This window comes from Erinaceus europaeus, chromosome 5, assembly GCF_950295315.1.
Source record: "Erinaceus europaeus chromosome 5, mEriEur2.1, whole genome shotgun sequence".
NCBI classification, from domain to species: domain Eukaryota; kingdom Metazoa; phylum Chordata; class Mammalia; order Eulipotyphla; family Erinaceidae; genus Erinaceus; species Erinaceus europaeus.
In genome coordinates, this window is record NC_080166.1 from 83,134,447 (window position 1) to 83,151,827 (window position 17,381).

A 17,381-nucleotide genomic window follows, 5' to 3' on the forward strand; every position below is an offset into this window, starting at 1 on the left:
GTAAACCCATGCGGCAAATCAACTTGTTTGTACATTCCTCTCCCTTCTAGTGACTTGCTCACCAAAGCTGAATTAATCAGACTTCCCCACTGGTGTTTCAATGCCTCAATTTAACTATACATCAGAATTGCTTGGGTTACTTTTTCTAAAAGAATAAAATCCTGGACTGCACACTACATCTATGCAATCATGACTATAGAGACTCCCATAATGTTGCACCAAGAAAAAAACAAAACAAACCCTCATTCAAAAGAATAAAATCCTGGACTGCACAGTACATCTATGCAATCATGACTATAGACTCTCATAATGTTGCACCAAGAAAAAAACAAAACAAAACAAACCCTTATTCAGGTGATTCTGAATCTACTCTAGGGCCTGCCCAAACCTGGGTCCTTTCCAATTTAGAAATTAACCTCTAGGAACTTTATAAAATCATCTCTGCTTACCCTAAAGGAAACACAGGACTCAGGATTAAGCATGTATTTATTTTAGTTTAGTTAAAACAAACAGTTTCATTGAAACAGTGTAGCACTCTCTGCCAACAAGTCATACTGGAATTGTTGACCTCTAGCACAGTGGTGATATTTACACTATTTACAGAAAGTTAACACCTAGGCTCCTAAAGGTCTTTCACCATTACGAGGTCATCATAGTTCACCACACTAGATCATATTTTGATAGCCACTGCATTTTGAAGATTTAGATTTTACAATTATGAGATTGTAACTTGTACCAATTTTTTTTTTCTTCATGAAAATTGATGTTCAACCATTCTGTTTTTATTGCAAGTTCAATTTAAAGTTTTTTTTTAATTTTTATTTTTTTGTTTTAGTATTTGTCAATTTGTTCATATTGAAATCTCTGTACAGGTACTTTGGAGACAATTCTTATAGATACATAATATGAATCTCATCAAAATGCAGTTAAGAAACTTACAGTAATATGTACATTTTAACCCAAACCCCAAAGCTAACATTATATACAACCTATTTACAAATACATATGCACAGACGATGTATGTACATAGATTACCATAAATATTGAAAAATAGGTTAGCTTTAATGGATTAATGCTGTTCTATAAATAACATTACAGTATAACTGAAACATCCACGGAAGACAGTAATGCAAGATGAGGTGACAGGACAGTGGTTTTTAATACTGAAGACTGCTCATTAATTGGAAATCACTGGCTAGGAACCTCAAGACAGACAAAACAGCTCCAAGTCATGCAATGAAATTGGGCCTAGGCATTTGATTCTGACCCTCAAAAAAACAGCCAAAGATTGAAGGAGCTCTCATAACGTCAAATTGCTTTTAAATATTTCTTCCCATTCCTTCCTTGTTGTCATGGCATTTTTTCCCACATAAAAAGGATGTAAACTGTAAACAACTCCTTCTTTGGTATTCCCTGCCAGTCTTGGGGAGGAAGCAGTCCTTTCCAGGAACTCAAGCAGAAGTGCCAATTCTTGGTCTGGACTAGAGGCGAGCTTCTGGAATCGAAAGGAATACCAAAAGCCCAATTCAAAGAAAGCAGTAATATAGAATCCGTTGTGCCACTGCCTTTCTAGATGGTCCCTGGTTACTCAAATGTCGTGGAAACAAACAAGAGCAGACCATTGGTTTTACCCAATGGAGCACTACAAAATGTCTTCCAGTCTTACAAAGGTTTTTTAATTACAGATGCCTCGTCTGTATTTGAGTCCCATAGAATATGTAACAAAAACCATGTCTGCCACATTGCTGGCCCTTGTCTAAAACTAAAAACATGTCAAGAGAAAACCATAAAGCCAGATGACCAACTGACGATTCCATTTTTTGTTTCCCTCAACCACTAATGGAATTCTGTGTATCAGATTTGAGACATTATGCCTGATAAGCAAAGTACCACATTATTTTAATATATTCACCATATACTGTAGTGTACAATAAATGTGCTCTTAAAGCCAACTAATTTGTTTTATTTCTAACTGGGATTGAAATGGGAGGATGGACATGCAGCTGGACCAACTACTTACACTCAGGTTGCACCGTTTTCCCCTAGCTAACCATTTGTTGGATGTAAACAAACAATTTTATGTTGTACAAAAATGAGATGACAATCCAGTGCAATTGAGTTTTTTTTTTTTTAAAAAAAAAAGCTTACTGCATGAGAAACCTAGTGGCCTAGATGAAGCAAATGTATACCAAATATTGGTGTAACTTGTGGATTAGACCTCTACTATAGACAAAACATGAACATAACAAAGCCATACATTGTCAAGTAATTCACACTTCCAGTAGCAGATGAGCATTCTGAAAAACTGTCCTCTCTGGATAATATCAGCGTTGGCCTATTGCCATCAAATGCCCATTTTTTTCCACTGCTGGAAGCAATGTCAAAAATAAAAAGGGCTGGCCCAAAACAAAAGACAACAGCCCAGAACTGACTATGCAACTCTGGAGCCAGATGCAACTGAATAAACCCTGTTTTACCCAATTGCACTATTTGGTACCTCAAAAATTTATTTCTCTCCCCACAGAAATTTCTACATTATCTTCCTAATAATAGGTGGAAGCCATAAACATTTCAGAATCTGAATGAAGATTATGGGGACAGAGAAGAAAAATGATGAATTCTCAAGTAGTGAGGTTTGAATGAAAACAACAAATATCTAGACTCCTATTCACGGTACAATTTTTCATTACATCATTTTCTCTAAAAGTTGTTTTGGGTAAAAAAAAGTTTTTGGCTTACATGCCCACAAAAAGGCATATTTATTTCATAATACTAATATTTTAAATACCAATGAAGTTTTTTTTACAGAATTTACTGACTTTTTTGGACAAAATTTTCTTTAAAAAAAAAAAGGCAATTTCTTAAAAGTAAAATAGTGCTTCTGAGGTCTTTAAATATTTTTGGTACAAAAAACAATAGTGTTTTTTTTTTTCTCTCAATACTTTGCTGTAAATTAAGAATTGTTTCTCACATTGAATGGTTCCATTAGGCACATTCAAGTAAAATCATAAAATATCCAAGTTAAACAATGACACAGCCAAACATGTGGCTTGATAAAAGTTAAAGTTCGTCCATTCTCTGGAATGGAATAAAAATATCACTTCCGTTAACCCGAGACTCGTGGTTTTGCTGTCCATATCCATTGGTATCATACAGAATAGTTTTTTAAAAATAAAAAATAAATGAAAAAGAGTCCACGTATTCTGCACTCAGAAGAACCAGCGAGGAACCTGCACTTCAAAAGGAAGTGAAACTGAAAATATTAGGTGAAATTTCATAGTAGTTGAGAGTTGACTCAACACTGGCATCAAATGAACTACTGGAGTTTTAGAGGTGCCAGTTAATGGCCACCCCCAGAGGCACCATGTATCCAATCCAAAACAATCAAGGCCATGCTTCCAGTCATCACCACTATGCCACTCAACAGGAAGAACACAGCCTGCAAGGAGAATAGACAAAGCTGATCAATGAAACAGTAAGATACCTATGACTTTTTGTTCCATCTATAGGGCAGGATAGCTATCTGGAAGGCTTCTAGAACCTATTTTCCCTCCTTTGTCTCAAATAATAAGGCTAATAATTTACTGAGCAAACTACCTCATAGTGCAGAACTGGATTTTTTTTTTTTTTTGCATTTGTAAGGGAAAAATTGAACTCAAGATATCAAACCCAGGTTTAGAATGGAAGTGGAAAATAAGGACTGGAAATAGGGTGTTTTCACTAAAATATTCCTGCCAGGATCAGCTTGTGGTTCGCACATTATTTTTGTAAACTGAATTGTGACATTTTACATGAAGTACATAACAGTACTTAGAAAAATAATAACAGCTCTCTAGAGCTTTGCTTTGAGGAAGCCCAAGTCTTAATCGACCCAACACCCAAATCTCTCTTATACACTCACTGCCCACTAAAGTGCGTCAGTCGGTAGTTCACAAATAAAACTGGCTAAACAAATGTTGACTGCTCAAACAGGATCTTTGAACTTTTTTTTTTAAAAAAAAGATATTTTAAATGTCTACTAGATGGCAAACTGTCTTTTCTCTCCCACCCCTCAATCTTCCACTCACAATAAATACTTACTAAAAATGTAAAATTGTAACTACAACCAATACAGCTGGAGATTAAAATTACAACCAGTTGACTAATTTCTGTGACTATACTATAGAAAGGATCTTTCACTTACCCCAATCTTTTGTACAGATTTCATAGGCTCTTTCTTCACTAACTTGATGTAGAAGGCAGATGGAAGAATAAAGATCAACATTGCAGCGGCAGACGCACCTGTGAAAAGGTGATACTGTTCTTTGAGAATTCTATGACTCAGGCATCGTTTTTCAAACCCTAAATGTCCTGGCATTTCAATGGACTTTGATGTTTTCTGACACTTACCAATGAAACCAAAGATATCTCTAATGGTTGGGACAAAGATGACAAGCAAGTTGGTAAATGCCAAGATGGACACCGTGATGAGACTGTGACGCCACCAACTGAAATCTTTTGCTGCACAGAACAAGTGAGTTACAGAACTCCGGATCTGCAAAAATAAAATTGTGATCAAGTTTCAGTGAATTGAAAACAAAAGCAAGCAAAAAACATCCATGGTAGAAACAAATCTAAGACAATCAGCTATTTAAGTAGTAGGTTCGACCTCCCTTCCCCTTCATCCTGTTCCCCCCCCCCGCCCCCCACCAATATCAGAACAGACCACAAGGGAGAAAAACAAATCACTTTTATCATCTTTATAGAAAAAAAAAATGCTCCCGAATGTTTTGGAAACCTCTATCACTGCCACTGATCTAGGCTGACTTTTTCAAATAGAAGATCAAGAAGATCGATGAAAGAAACTACATCACTAAAGCTTCTTCCAATATAGTGTGGGCCAGACGCCAACCTGGCTGATGTGCATGGAAAGGCAGGTGATATATCCAGGTACATGGAAATTATTTTTAGGTCTAAGTGCAAGTGAGCATGTGTGAACAGAGCCTCATTCTGATATAGGTGGCCGCAGAAACAAAACCCAGGGCCATATGCATGTGTATTCTACCCACACTGAGCTACCGCTCTGATTACAGCATTTCCTTTCTCTCAGAAAACAAAAAACTCACCATTTTTCTTATATTTTAATCTCCCTTCCCTATTCAAAAAGCAGACAACTACTTACCGGGAAAATAACCACTGGCACTGTCAAGGTGACAGCCATTAACACAGCCAAACGGACAATGAGAAGAAGAATATCATCTTTCAGCACAACAGAGTAAGTGTGAAGCAATTCAGACTCCACGTGTCCTATGGAGAAGGACAAAAAAACAAAATAAAATAAACAGATAAACAAAAAACTTTTATTCAAGTGTGCCATGTTCTCTGCAGAGTAATCTAAAATGTGGCAAAATTTGCACTGAAGTTATTAGCTACTCATAAAACCGCTGTAAATTGAGAATCTAATAAGATTAATTCAGAATTAGGGATAATGCAATTAAAATGACATTGAAGGAAATTTTTTCTAAATATCAAGTAGAGATTTAGCCACATGACTCCATTAAAAAGAACAACAGGAGCTAAATTGCTAAATCCCAAGGTTTGGCTTAGTGTCTCTGTGTGTGTTGTATAATCTGAAGGGGATGGGAAAAGAGACAGGCAGCCCCAATTTAGATACAAGCTCATCATACTATTTGCCATCAATTGTTACTATGTTCACTTTTAAACATTTTTGTTAACCAGAGTACTGCTCAACTCTGGCTTATGGTAGTGGCCCAGTATTGAATTTGGAACCTGTGGACCTTAAGCACGAATAATCTTTATCTATTTATTTTTTTAAGACTTTATTTATTGATTGATGAAAAAGATAGAAAGAACCAGACATCTCTCTGGTACTTGTGCTGCCAGGGATTGAACTCAAGACCTCATGCTTGAGAGTCTACTGTTTTGTTTTTTATTTTAATTTTTAAAATTTTATTTTCCCTTTTGTTGCCCTAGTTGTTTTTTTTTTTATTGTTGTTTTAGTTATTATTGTTGTTGTTAGGACAGAGAGAAATGGAGAGAGGAGGTGAAGACAGAGAGGGGGAGAGAAAAACAGACACCTGCAGACCTGCTTCACCACCTGTGAAATGACTCCCCAGCAGGTGGAGAGCCGGGGGCTCGAACTGAGATCTTTACGCCGGTCTTTGCCTCGTGTGCTTAATCCGCTGCGCTACCGCCCGAGAGTCTACTGTTTATCCACTGCACCACCTCCCGGACCACAGCATGAATAATCTTTTGCATTACCACACCACACCATGCTATTGCGATGTTTGAATCTGCTTCCTACTCTCTATCACTAAGTATGCTATAGGACACTCCTAATTCTAAATTCAATTTCTCATTGCAAGTTACATATACCACAACATAGATATGTAATGACATAACTAAGTATAAGAAGTTACCAGTTTCATGTATAGTAATTTAAAAAAAATAATGTAGACATTATTTACCATAAAATGTCAAATAGCCAAAGAGGGCAGCAAGCAGGTACATAAGGAACATAGCAAAGAAGGAAATCTTGGACACGTTCATCATTCTTCTGCGGCTTCGGCTATATGAATTTAAAAGGGAAACAAATGTGAGAATGCATGTTTTAGCTGCAGTTGGAGCAACAATCAACATTTTTCCAGTCTTCCCAATGAATTTATTAAAAAATAACAACAAAATCTGGTAGAGAACTCACCCTTTCAGTTCTTCATAAATGGGAAGAATAGCAGGATGACAGACAAATGAAAAAGTCAGAATGGGCACAGCGTAGACAGTCTGCCAAAAGAGAAGCAAATTTACTGAACATCCTGACGGGATGAGCTCATGTGTCGCCACAGCTCTGCAGCTCATGTATTTAATAATCTAAGAGTCCAAACCTATGTTTCCCAGGCATAATTAACTTCATTCTTTTACAGTATTCAGCAGCAAGATCTTAATGTGTATTTGGAACAACACATATGAATATACTAGTAAGTAATAGGGTCACTCACTGGGTCTTCTAATTTTCAAAATTAGTTATATATATATATATTTATTGCTTTATACCAGAACACTGCTCAGCTCTGGCTTATGGTGGTGCTGGGGGATTGAACCTAGGACTTTGTATTAAACATTTTAATATATTAACATCTCTCTTGATTGTATTTTTAAAAAATATTTATTTCCCCTTTTGTTGCCCTTATAGTTATTAATGTCATCGTAGTTGGATAGGACAGAGAGAAATGGAGAGAGGAGGGGAAGACAGAGAGGGGGAGAGAAAAATAGACACCTGCAGACTTGCTTCACCGATTGTGAAGTGACTCCCCTGCAGGTGGGGAGCCCAGGGCTTGAACTGGGATCCTGACCCTGGTCCTTGTGCTTTGTGCCACCTGCGCTTAACACACTATGCTACTGCCTGGCCCCTCTGACTGTATTTTCTGAAGAGCAATTGTTCTCTCCCTTCCTTTCTAGGATAAAGACATACAAGAGACTTAAAAAGAAACTTTCCAGCATGTAGTTTTCCTCTTCTCAAAACTATTTCTTTAAGAATGTAAGCATTCCATTTAGTTACCTGTGAGTTAAAGATGAAGTATTGTGGTCTGCAAGAGTCCTCTTCAGTCATGTTAAATGCCACCTCAGATGGAAAAATGGTTGGATATGCTGAGGTGCTATTTATTGTCTCATTAAGCATCAAAGCAATTTCCATAGGACAAGGAATCTGGAATTTCTTGCAAATCACCTGAAAGTTTATTATTTGCATGTGTTAAAACTGGGGACTCATTAACTCAAGAGAGGAAAAACACCCAAAACTCTAGCCTTAAAAAAAAAAAAAATTATACTTACCACAATCAGAAAAAACATCATACACAGTAAGGAAAGTCCACTGGTGTATCCCAAATATCCTATTAGAAATAATTGGAGGGGGGGATCAGGATTAGTTTAATGAAAGCAGGTTTAAGGTCATGTATTTTCTCTAGCACCTAAGTTAGTTCTGTGCATGTGGTTAAGCACACACATTACAATGCTCAAGAACCAGGTTCAAGTTGCTGGTCCCCATCTGCTGGGGGAAAGCTTTTGGAGTGTTGAAGCAGGGCTGCAAGAGTCAATCTTTCCTCTCCCTTTCTATCTCCCCCATCCCCTCTCAATTTCTGTCTCTACCCAATAAATTCTAAAAACCTCAATTCTGCTCAAGAATTTCAGTGTGTATACACTATTGAATTTCTGATTCTTGCATGCCAAGACAGAGTATTGCTTAAGTTACCAATAATTCAGATAGTAATCATACAAAATAGCTTTAGTCTATCAAGCACCAGGTGTTATAAATGCCAAAATAATTTGGCCCCCAGAGCTATTCTGCTATGATTTTTATTATAAATACTAGACTTTATATGCTATAACTCACAAAGGTATGTTTTCAGGGCTTTAAAAATACATTTATTGGGGGTCGGGCGCTGGCACAGTGAGTTAAGCTCATGTGGTGCAAAGTGCAGGAACCGGCGGAAGGATCCCGGTTCGAGCCCCGGCTCCCCACCTGCAGGGGAGTCGCTTCACAGGCGGTGAAGGAGGTCTGCAGGTGTCTATCTTTCTCTCCCCTTCTCTGTCTTCCCCTCCTCTCTCCATTTTTCTCTGTCCTATCCAACAACAAATTGCGTCAACAAGGGCAATAATAATAACCACAATGAAGCTACAACAAGGGCAACAAAAGGGGGAAAAAAATGGCCTCCAGGAGCAGTGGATTCATGGTGCAGGCACCGAGCCCAGCAATAACCCTGGAAACATTTATTACTGAATAGAAACAAAGAGAAATTGAGGGGGGCTAGAGAAAGAGACAGACACCTGAAGCCCTGCTTCACCACTCATGAAGCTTACCCTATAGGTGGAGACCAGGGGCTTGAACCTGGGTCCTTTCATACTGTTAAGTGTGCACTTTAACCAGGTGTGCAACTGCCTGGCCCCCATTTTCAAGGGTTTTTAGTTCTCACTAATTCCTACTGAAAGGCATCTAGCAGGCATATCAATATTCTTTAGAGAAGGATTTACTCACCTAAGTTTCTCAGCAGCGATAAAGGAAGAATAAGCACCACTGATACCAGCAAAACCAAATAGTCACCGTTCAGATACCACACTCTGAATTAAAGAAAGAAAGAAAAAAAAAATTCACATTTTTAGATCAATATACATAATGTGTAAGGCTCACCTGATAGAGATAGGACAAAAACAAACACAAAAATACAAGTTTTTTTTTTTTGGGCGGGGGAGTAGTGCTTATCTGTAAAGCATACACATAGGAATAAATTTCCAGCTATGCACTAAATGCATATTCACTCAGGTTAGAAATGGGATGTGAAACAGTTCAACTTTTGTCCCACTGTTTGCTCTGGGAAGGCTGCCAGCTGATTCCTAACATAAAATGCTTCTTTAAAGGCTTGAGAGGAATGTAAGGAACAGAGCAGCATTGTTCAGGCCAGTAATCTTATCTTTTTAACTGTGTTTAGAAAATTTGTACACCAACTCTGTAATAGTTCTAGGTTGCATTTTTTAATGCTAGAAACAAGGGAATTCTGAAACAAATTGCTTTCAGGTATTTGTTTGCAAATGTAGCTATACAACATTTCACTGAGGACGATTTTTTCATACTAATATATAACACATAAGCTAAACAAAACCCAATTTCAAAACCAAGGAAGGACCCATTCTGGGTTGTCAAGAGCCATGTTGTGATCCACCTTTACTCAAAAAAAAAAAAAAAAAAAAAAATAGGGAGTCGGGCTGTAGCACAGCGGGTTAAGCGCAGGTGGCGCAAAGCACAAGGACCGGCATAAGGATCCCGGTTCGAACCCCGGCTCCCCACCTGCAGGGGAGTCGCTTCACAGGCGGTGAAGCAGGTCTGCAGGTGTCTATCTTTCTCTCCCCCTCTCTGTCTTCCCCTCCTCTCTCCGTTTCTCTCTGTCCTATCCAACAACAATGACAACAACAATAATAACTACAACAATAAAACAACAAGGGCAACAAAAGGGAATAAATAAATAAATAAATAAAATAAAAATTAAAAAAAAAATAAATCTCCTAAGAACTTTTAAAAAATGCAGTGTTTCTCTCTTTTTAAGTAACAATTATACCTTTTAAAGTCACTATTTTCAAATTCCAAGTTTCCCTATAAATTTTATTCTATTCATTTCAGCAAAGATCCCAGAAAAAAAATACTGATATTTAAGGAACGCTTACTCAATTTCTAAGACCATGGAGATAAACAAACCTGTTTTGAAATGAGCTGCAGGTAAGCTGGGAGGTCAAGTTATTATTCCCCATGTTGACCTTAGATAAAACCCAAGTCCACTGGGACAAGTAAGTTTTCTGGAAAGGCGAAGTTTTCTATAGTAAGACTACTTATTTCCTAGTAGTTTGCATGACAACAGTCTAAAGAATTTTAAAATGTGCAGTACAGATAGGAATTTTTACTGCAATACAAAACTTCCTTCTGAACTTAGGTTCCAGCATGTAGTATTTAGCTGTAACATCCTAAGACTACAAATATAAAAAGAGGAGGTAAGTTTTATAAAAACAGCTTTCATACACACAGGTTAGAAGTTTAATAATCCAGAGTTAAAGTTGCCAACTTTTGGCCTTCAAAAAGTTCTAATCAATTTATGGGCCAGACTCAAGAGGAATACTTGAGGGAAATAATTGACTGACAAGCATTTTGTACCCAACTCTGATAAAATACACCTAATCATTTTGACTAGAATGATTTCTTAGGAGTAACCTTACTTATACACCTACCCAGTTTTATCTTCAATTTTCATTAAAGCCTGGATCACCAAAGGTAACTCATATTTCACTATGAAGAGGTAGCTTGACATAGCTGGAGAGAAACAAAATTATACCATTACAAGTGCAAAATGGGGCACGGACACCAAAAGTAACGTGTCACCATGCTGTGCTATAAAGAGCAGAGCACATGGTCTTCACAAACAGTTCTTACCTCCAATGTTTTGCATTGTGATCGATCCAGAGGCAGCAAGCTTCCCAACCATTCCAAATGCCTTATGTCCCAACTGTTCGTATAATAAAGATCCTATGGATTGGACAACGTGGTAGCATGAAGCAAATGTTTTACAAGAGGAAGACAGAAATCACTGCTTTAAAAATAACAAGGAAGCCACCTTACCTCCTTCGTTGGCAGTCTTCAACAGGAGATGAACAGAATACAGGGAAAATATTGACACAAAGGTCAAGAGAATTCTGATGAGAGAAGAGAAAGCACAGGGTTCTAGGTTAGCACAACTACGCTGACAGCTCTCTTTAGTTGCTATTTCAATACTACATACAGAACTGATCCTAATTATCTCTTGTGCTATAAATGGATTAGCCCAAGAACTGGCTGGCAGTTACTCTCCTAGCTCACGTGTCAATGTCTTGCCTGAGCTGATACCCCAAACTCACACCAAGTCTCAAGTTATAGCCACAGAACTGGTTACAACAGCTTTTTACCTACTGAACTAGTGGTACCAGAAGATACAGGGAAGCCCAACTTTACGGCAGTAGCATTTATTCTAGTTTCATGGTACCACAGTAAACAGCTGCATATTGTTACCTCTCCATTTAGTTCCTGTAAAAGGGTGTTATTACTTGCCAAGAAACCCGGTCTACAAGGAATTTGTATAATCTTATGGAGATAAGTTCAGGAAAGACCTTTAAGACCACTTGGATTATCTAGATAAGGGGGAGTCTGCACTAAAGTTAAGTATCAGGCACTACAAACTTCATAAACAATGGGGCACAAATCAAGAGACGTGCCCACAGTGTCACTATATAATGCCTCCGGATGTGGAATACATGTCTAGCACTGTCACAATGTTAAATAATGCCATGTGAGAACAAGTAGGCTATCAACCTGATGATATGGGATCTCTCTCTCCTCATCCAGTTACTTGGATTGGGGGCTGAAATTCAGTTTTCCTTTTTCTCATTTCACCTTGACTCCCTTCCTCCAAGAACATTTCTAAAAATTCCCAATAGAAATAAAAAAATTAAAATGTGATAAACGCGTAGGAAACCCTGCAAACAGAAGTTACTTTTAAATTTCATTCTACAGAGGGCAGGCATGTGAATACAGTACTGTAAGATTTGGCAAAGACCAGTGTCTGTCAGCTAAACCAGGTGGTAGCAATACACTGCCATTCTAGTACCCAGAGTTTTCTGGAATCTATGTATGGGTTGAACACTGACTTCACTAGCTGTCACTTAAATGGATCAAATAGTTGGTTTCATCAAAAACCATTTTCAAACTGTGCCAACAAATTCAACCCCTTTCCTTCTATTGATATGATGAAATATGTTCTTCATAATCTTTGATGTCATTTTAACCTTGAGACTCAATCCTATTTAACAAGGGTTAAGAGTTGTTTAATGGGGTTGTTAGCCCATTTACCTCCATACCTTGCATAATATGGATGATTCTATACTTAGCTATTAAATAGTCAATCAAACACATATCCTGCTAAAGCCACAAGCAATTTCAAAAGTGCAAAGAGTGACACACCAGACTTTTTGTTTTTGCTTAGGAAACAGAGGTGCCATTTTCTGGCATGTGAATTCTGCACTATAACCACACTGGCAGTATTGAAAGACTGTCTCCAGTTTTTAATGCTAAGAATTAGGGTGCTTTCAAATATTTTAACAATGATGGATCTCAGAAGACCTCATGCTAATGAAGCAAGCAGAGTGGACCCTCACTTCAGTGGTCAAAGACTGGCTTAACTTCAGTGTGGAATTTCATCACAAAGCTTTGCAAGGTTTGCTTTTTCTTTTTTTCAGACATTCTTTTCTGCTGGAGGAAATAACTTGGGAAGGCACCAGCACCAGTCAGGTAACTAAAATAGCTGTCACAGAAGGACAACTCATTCTACGTGTCCGTGAGGTCTCTTCACCTTCACAATGAGCCAATCTTCCACAGAAACCACCTTAGCCAAGAGCTAGTCAAACACAGTGACAACATTGAAAACATTAGCTCAAATTTACACATACTTTAGTCTTGCCCATTTTCCTGGAAACTGGGCCCACACACCTTTCTACTATGTTCTCCAAGGATCTTTGAGATCCAAAACATCTAACAATACAGCTCTAGAGCCCCCAATCCTAGTCTAAGTATTTACATGGGAAAGCACCACTATAATTTAAGCTAGCAATCGGGAGAAACACATAACTAGTTATGAACCTCATGAAAATAATCACTTTTTTGCTAATGCACGTGGCAACCCCACAGAACTCGAACAACACACACACACACACACACACACACACACACACACACACACACACAACCACACGCTGCTTTTTCAGTACCCAGAAAATTATGACTCACTTTTCTTAAAGCCATATATGGTCCACATTAGGCAAATACTACCACACTATATATATATTATATTTTTCTTTTTTCTCCTCCTAAGTAGTTGATTTCCATCTAAGGGGCCACAATCCTTCTTAGAGAGAATCACTTTACCAAACTGATTTGCTGGAACTATTGCACTGATTTTTATTTTCTATTCAGATTTTGTCTGAACAAAATTTCTAACTACTCTGGATTTATCCACAGTTCCTTTAACTTAATTACAGTTTTGAACATTTTATTACTTTCTCATCTAACTAGCTTTCTGAATATCACCCACTTCAACAGTTTAAGTTTCAGGACCTTAAATTGTATCATCATATTAACCGCCCTGCATGGCAGACTCACTACTTACACATACTTACATAAAAAGAGCAATTCCAGTATTAGCCATGGCATAAGAAAGCCCAAGGATTCCACTGCCCACAATCGCATTGCTCAGATTAAATACTGACATTCCAAAGGAAGTAGTACCTGGATGCTACACAAAGGGAAAACGATAACCAAACATATAACAATAATTAAATGGAGAACTCCAGGTTCCGGTAAGTTAGATATGCATCTACAAAGTCAAACTATGCTTTCACTCCATAATGTCAGACACATGTTCTAGCTTTACACTTACAAAGTCTGTTTCGTACTTCTTCTTCCCCAAATTCGATTCAAGTAAAAAGTTCTGGTTTTCGGGATCAACATCTGCATAATGGCTGCAAAAAAGGAGGGGAGTGGGTGTTTGAAATTATAAACTGGCCTGAACGCAAAAGCATGCGTCAGAAGCACAAAGCAGCCTGCATTTAGCCCCAACACCCTACTGTACACCTCTTTAAATGTGTGCAATGCTTAGCAGGCATCAACTTCCACATGACACGCTGTCATTGCCATTAATCCCCCAGATACTAATTTTGGAATTATTTTCTCCAAATATTACAGTAACTGAAAACAAAAAAGAACACTTGTCTTTTTTTAAAGAAAAAATAAACATAACAAATTTATTGGTAAATAAAGCACACAACTTCGCCCACCTTTTCAGAGCGGCTTGCTTGGTAGGGTAAGAGTAGTTGAAGTCGCTATTGGAACTGTAGCTGCTGCTGTCCTCATCGGGAGAAATATTGAACCGTCCCACCTCGGCTTTCTTCATGGTGGACACCGGGAAAGACTGAGCACCAGTGATCGAGCAGGACGTAGAGCTCCTTTTGTCCTTGGCGGTGCACCGGGCCGCGCTGCCTGCAAGGTAGAGGCGGCGCTCAGGACCGCAGCGCCCGCCCTCCCGCCGCCCAGTCACGTGACGCCCCTGGCGGCTGATTCATCGCCAGCCAGGCGAGTGGAAAAGTACCAGCTGAGAGCGAGGGGCGGGGGCGCGCCGAGGGGCGGAAAAGTACAGACAGCGGAGCCGCGGAGAACAAAGATAGGCCCTCGGGGCGCTGCGCTCGCCCAAGCCCCAGTGCCACAGCCCCCCGACCCCCTCTCCAGTGGATCTGGGTACTTTGCCCTCTTAAGACAGCCGAATCAGAGCAGATGGGGAGGGTTTGTTTTGCTCCCCCCTCCCCCATCAGCCTCGTTGGTCGTGCACTGGCACTCAGGGCTGCACAGCCCACCCAGGCTTCTAATAATGCGCAAGCAGCCCAAGCATATTTGGGGCTTCTGGCGTTTGGAAAAGCAATGCCTTCTAATCCGTCCTCCCGAGGCCCCGAGCCTCTGCGGCAGCACCCAGTCCAAGGGGGGCGAGCAGGACTGACATGGAGCCTCCCCTTATAGACGGAGAGGCCTGTGCCCGGGTTTGTTTACACGCGCACGCCCGTGCCCCCGACCATACTCGTCCACAGGCATCTGGCGGGCCAGCGCCCGCCCCTCCGGTGCCCGGAAAGGAAACTGATGCAATATTGATCGCCGATTGCCAAACGTTTCCTGGCTCCGTCTGCCCCATGAGTGGTCCTTGGCTAAAATGAAAGCCCCGAATCCACCCACCTTTCGCACCCCCAACCAAACCCCTTAGATTTTTTATGAAAGCAAATCAGTCACAAGACTTGCCGCAGCGGAGCAGCGCGCCGGGCTGGAACCCCTCCCCCTAACGGGAGGCTGCGGCTCAGCTCCGCCAGCAGCGCCCCCCACCCGGGACCTCCCGCGCTGGAGGGGGGTGGGGGGCTACGGCGACCCGGGGCCGCGGGCTGCACACGAGCCCCCGGGAGCGAGGACGCCGGAGGCTGGGGGCCCCTGGCGGCCCCTCCCGGCGCCCCTCCCCCGCTCCGCCCGGCCCGCGCCCTGCGCGCCGACTCCCCGAGCATTTACCTCGGTGGTCTCTGCTGCTGTCACACGGGAAATGCCACAGAAATGCCTTCACTGGGGTTTTTTTCTTGGTGAAAAGCGTGGAAATACAAAATCAACTAGCCAAGGAAAAAATACAAAAAAAAAAAAAGACCCACAAAGGCAGGCAGAAGCGTTGCCTCTCTCACACACACACACAAACACACAAAGGCGGTGGCCGTCCAGGTGGCGAGGCGACCACCGTGTCCAGGGGCAGGCACGAGGGCTGGGGAAGCGTGGTGAGCTGCGGTGCTGCGGGAGTGCACTCCGGGACAGCGCTGGCTGGAGACTCCGGAGCCGCCCGCGGAGCCGCGGGTTATAGCGGGGACTCGGCTGCTGCGCGTCAGTGGGCGGGGTCGGCAGCGCGGCTTCTCTTTGTGTATCAACACTACCTGGGCCCCGCCTCCCGCCCGCAGGCCCCGCCCGCACCCCCACCCCGGAATGGCTCCCCCTTCCGTCTACCGCCCTCCCCGCTCCCCCCCACCAGACAGCCCGCAAACTCTTGCCCACTTTCTCTCGGGCTGCCTGCAAAGCCCCTCCGCCCCTCCCCGCGCTTCTCTGGGATCATTCATTTCAGCCCCCCAGCGGGTGCCCCGCGCACGCGGTGGTCTTTCGGGAGATGTCTTCTTGTAATTGCAATTCCCTGCCAACCGAGTCACCAGCAGTCCTGGCTTTCTCATGTAGGCCTTTTCTTTTCTTTTCTTTTCTTTTCTTTTCTTTTCTTCTCTTTTCTTTTCTTTTCGGCGCGGGGCCGCTCCCACCAACCAGACCCTTTCTTTTCCATCATTTGTGCGATTCCCAGGGCGGGGGTGGGGTGGGGTCGCTTGCACATTTGGGCCCCAGACATATTATCTGCATGATGCGTTTCTGCCCTTGTTCTTTCTTCCACCGCCCAGACCTGGCTTTCACTCTTCAGGCTTCCTGGGTCGGCTGGCTCTGATAAGGGATCTCCTTAGATGGCCATGGATTCCCCATACTAGAATGGGGGACAGGAGACAGACACCCTGAGCAGTAAGCCTTGAAAAGGAGGACTCGCTCGGTTGGGCCTCTGGTGGAAGAAGTGTGGGAGTCCTCAGTTTCCCTTTGCAGATGCGTTTCAGTGCTCCTCTTTGTCTTTCTTTCCAGCACTTAGAAAGGCGCTGTCTCCCATGGAAGGCTGGCCGGGAGCCCAGCCCAAGAGCCAGTTCCTTCCCCTCCAGTGGCGGCGTGGTCTTGCTGAGCCGAGGGAACTGGGGGCCCCTGGATCCTGGACTTATTGGAGCTGCTGGAAAGGTCGCGCTCCTCCCTTCAGGAAACAAAAGCCCCCCTCCCCCCAAAAAATGAGGGACAAGCGTTTGTTGATTGAATGAATAAACCAGAGTTTGACCTATTGCTCTCTTACATGTGGGGAAGTGGGCACTGGGCAGGGCAGAGGAAAGGATTGGGAGTGATTTTTTTTTTTTGCTTTTCATGTTTTCCTGAGGATATCGGTCCCACTGTCCGTTTCCGCGGCTCATGAGGCTGTGGGTACCCTGGCCCGTATTTGAGTTCCGGATTGGCATGGAAGGATCTGCTTTCCCACTGAGATGCCTCAGTCCTCCACCCTGGCTGTCAGTTTCACCTAAACAGTATCCTTCCTGACTTTAGTGCCCAACTTCCCTTGGCTATCACTCCAGGCTTAGTCACAGAGCCCTGGGAAAGCTTCGTTCTCCCTTAATCACTTCACACT

General features: G+C 41.6%; 2 protein-coding genes across 4 annotated transcripts; one reads left to right on the forward strand and one right to left on the reverse strand.

Moving 5' to 3' along the window:
- Positions 1-468: 468 nt before the first annotated feature.
- Positions 469-15,799, reverse strand: SLC38A2 (solute carrier family 38 member 2). 3 transcript variants are annotated; one of them, XM_007537379.3, is made up of 16 exons: positions 15,659-15,799; positions 14,395-14,596; positions 13,998-14,079; positions 13,738-13,853; positions 11,153-11,226; positions 10,967-11,059; positions 10,765-10,846; positions 9,029-9,111; positions 7,828-7,886; positions 7,556-7,723; positions 6,701-6,780; positions 6,468-6,568; positions 5,162-5,286; positions 4,390-4,534; positions 4,184-4,281; positions 469-3,439 (listed from the first exon to the last, which is right to left on the reverse strand). In XM_007537379.3, the coding sequence occupies exons 2-16, from the start codon at positions 14,508-14,510 to the stop codon at positions 3,341-3,343; spliced, it is 1,521 nt and encodes a 506-aa protein (XP_007537441.1). In that variant the 5' UTR covers positions 14,511-14,596; positions 15,659-15,799; the 3' UTR covers positions 469-3,340. The 3 variants fall into 3 exon arrangements, with proteins under 3 accessions (XP_007537441.1, XP_060047434.1, XP_060047435.1); XM_060191451.1 differs by lacking the exons at positions 13,738-13,853; positions 15,659-15,799 and having other exon boundaries at positions 14,395-14,534; XM_060191452.1 differs by lacking the exons at positions 13,738-13,853; positions 13,998-14,079; positions 14,395-14,596; positions 15,659-15,799 and adding an exon at positions 11,879-13,248.
- LOC132538661 (uncharacterized) lies at positions 15,109-17,032 on the forward strand. Its single transcript, XM_060191867.1, has 3 exons — positions 15,109-15,285; positions 15,460-16,353; positions 16,799-17,032. The coding sequence occupies exons 1-3, from the start codon at positions 15,109-15,111 to the stop codon at positions 16,994-16,996; spliced, it is 1,269 nt and encodes a 422-aa protein (XP_060047850.1). The 3' UTR covers positions 16,997-17,032.
- Positions 17,033-17,381: the final 349 nt, after the last annotated feature.

Excerpts from the sequence above, each read along its gene's own strand:
- LOC132538661 (XM_060191867.1), top strand. The coding sequence starts at position 15,109 with ATGGAGCCTCCCCTTATAGACGGAGAGGCCTGTGCCCGGGTTTGTTTA. Across the intron at positions 15,286-15,459 it reads GCCAAACGTTTCCTGGCTCC|CTCCGCCAGCAGCGCCCCCC; the intron begins GTCTGCCCCATG and ends GCTGCGGCTCAG. Across the intron at positions 16,354-16,798 it reads AGCAGTCCTGGCTTTCTCAT|CACTTAGAAAGGCGCTGTCT; the intron begins GTAGGCCTTTTC and ends CTTTCTTTCCAG.
- SLC38A2 (XM_007537379.3), bottom strand. The coding sequence starts at position 14,510 with ATGAAGAAAGCCGAGGTGGGACGGTTCAATATTTCTCCCGATGAGGAC. Across the intron at positions 7,887-9,028 it reads ATCGCTGCTGAGAAACTTAG|GATATTTGGGATACACCAGT; the intron begins GTGAGTAAATCC and ends TATTTCTAATAG. Across the intron at positions 3,440-4,183 it reads AATCTGTACAAAAGATTGGG|GCTGTGTTCTTCCTGTTGAG; the intron begins GTAAGTGAAAGA and ends TTCTCCTTGCAG.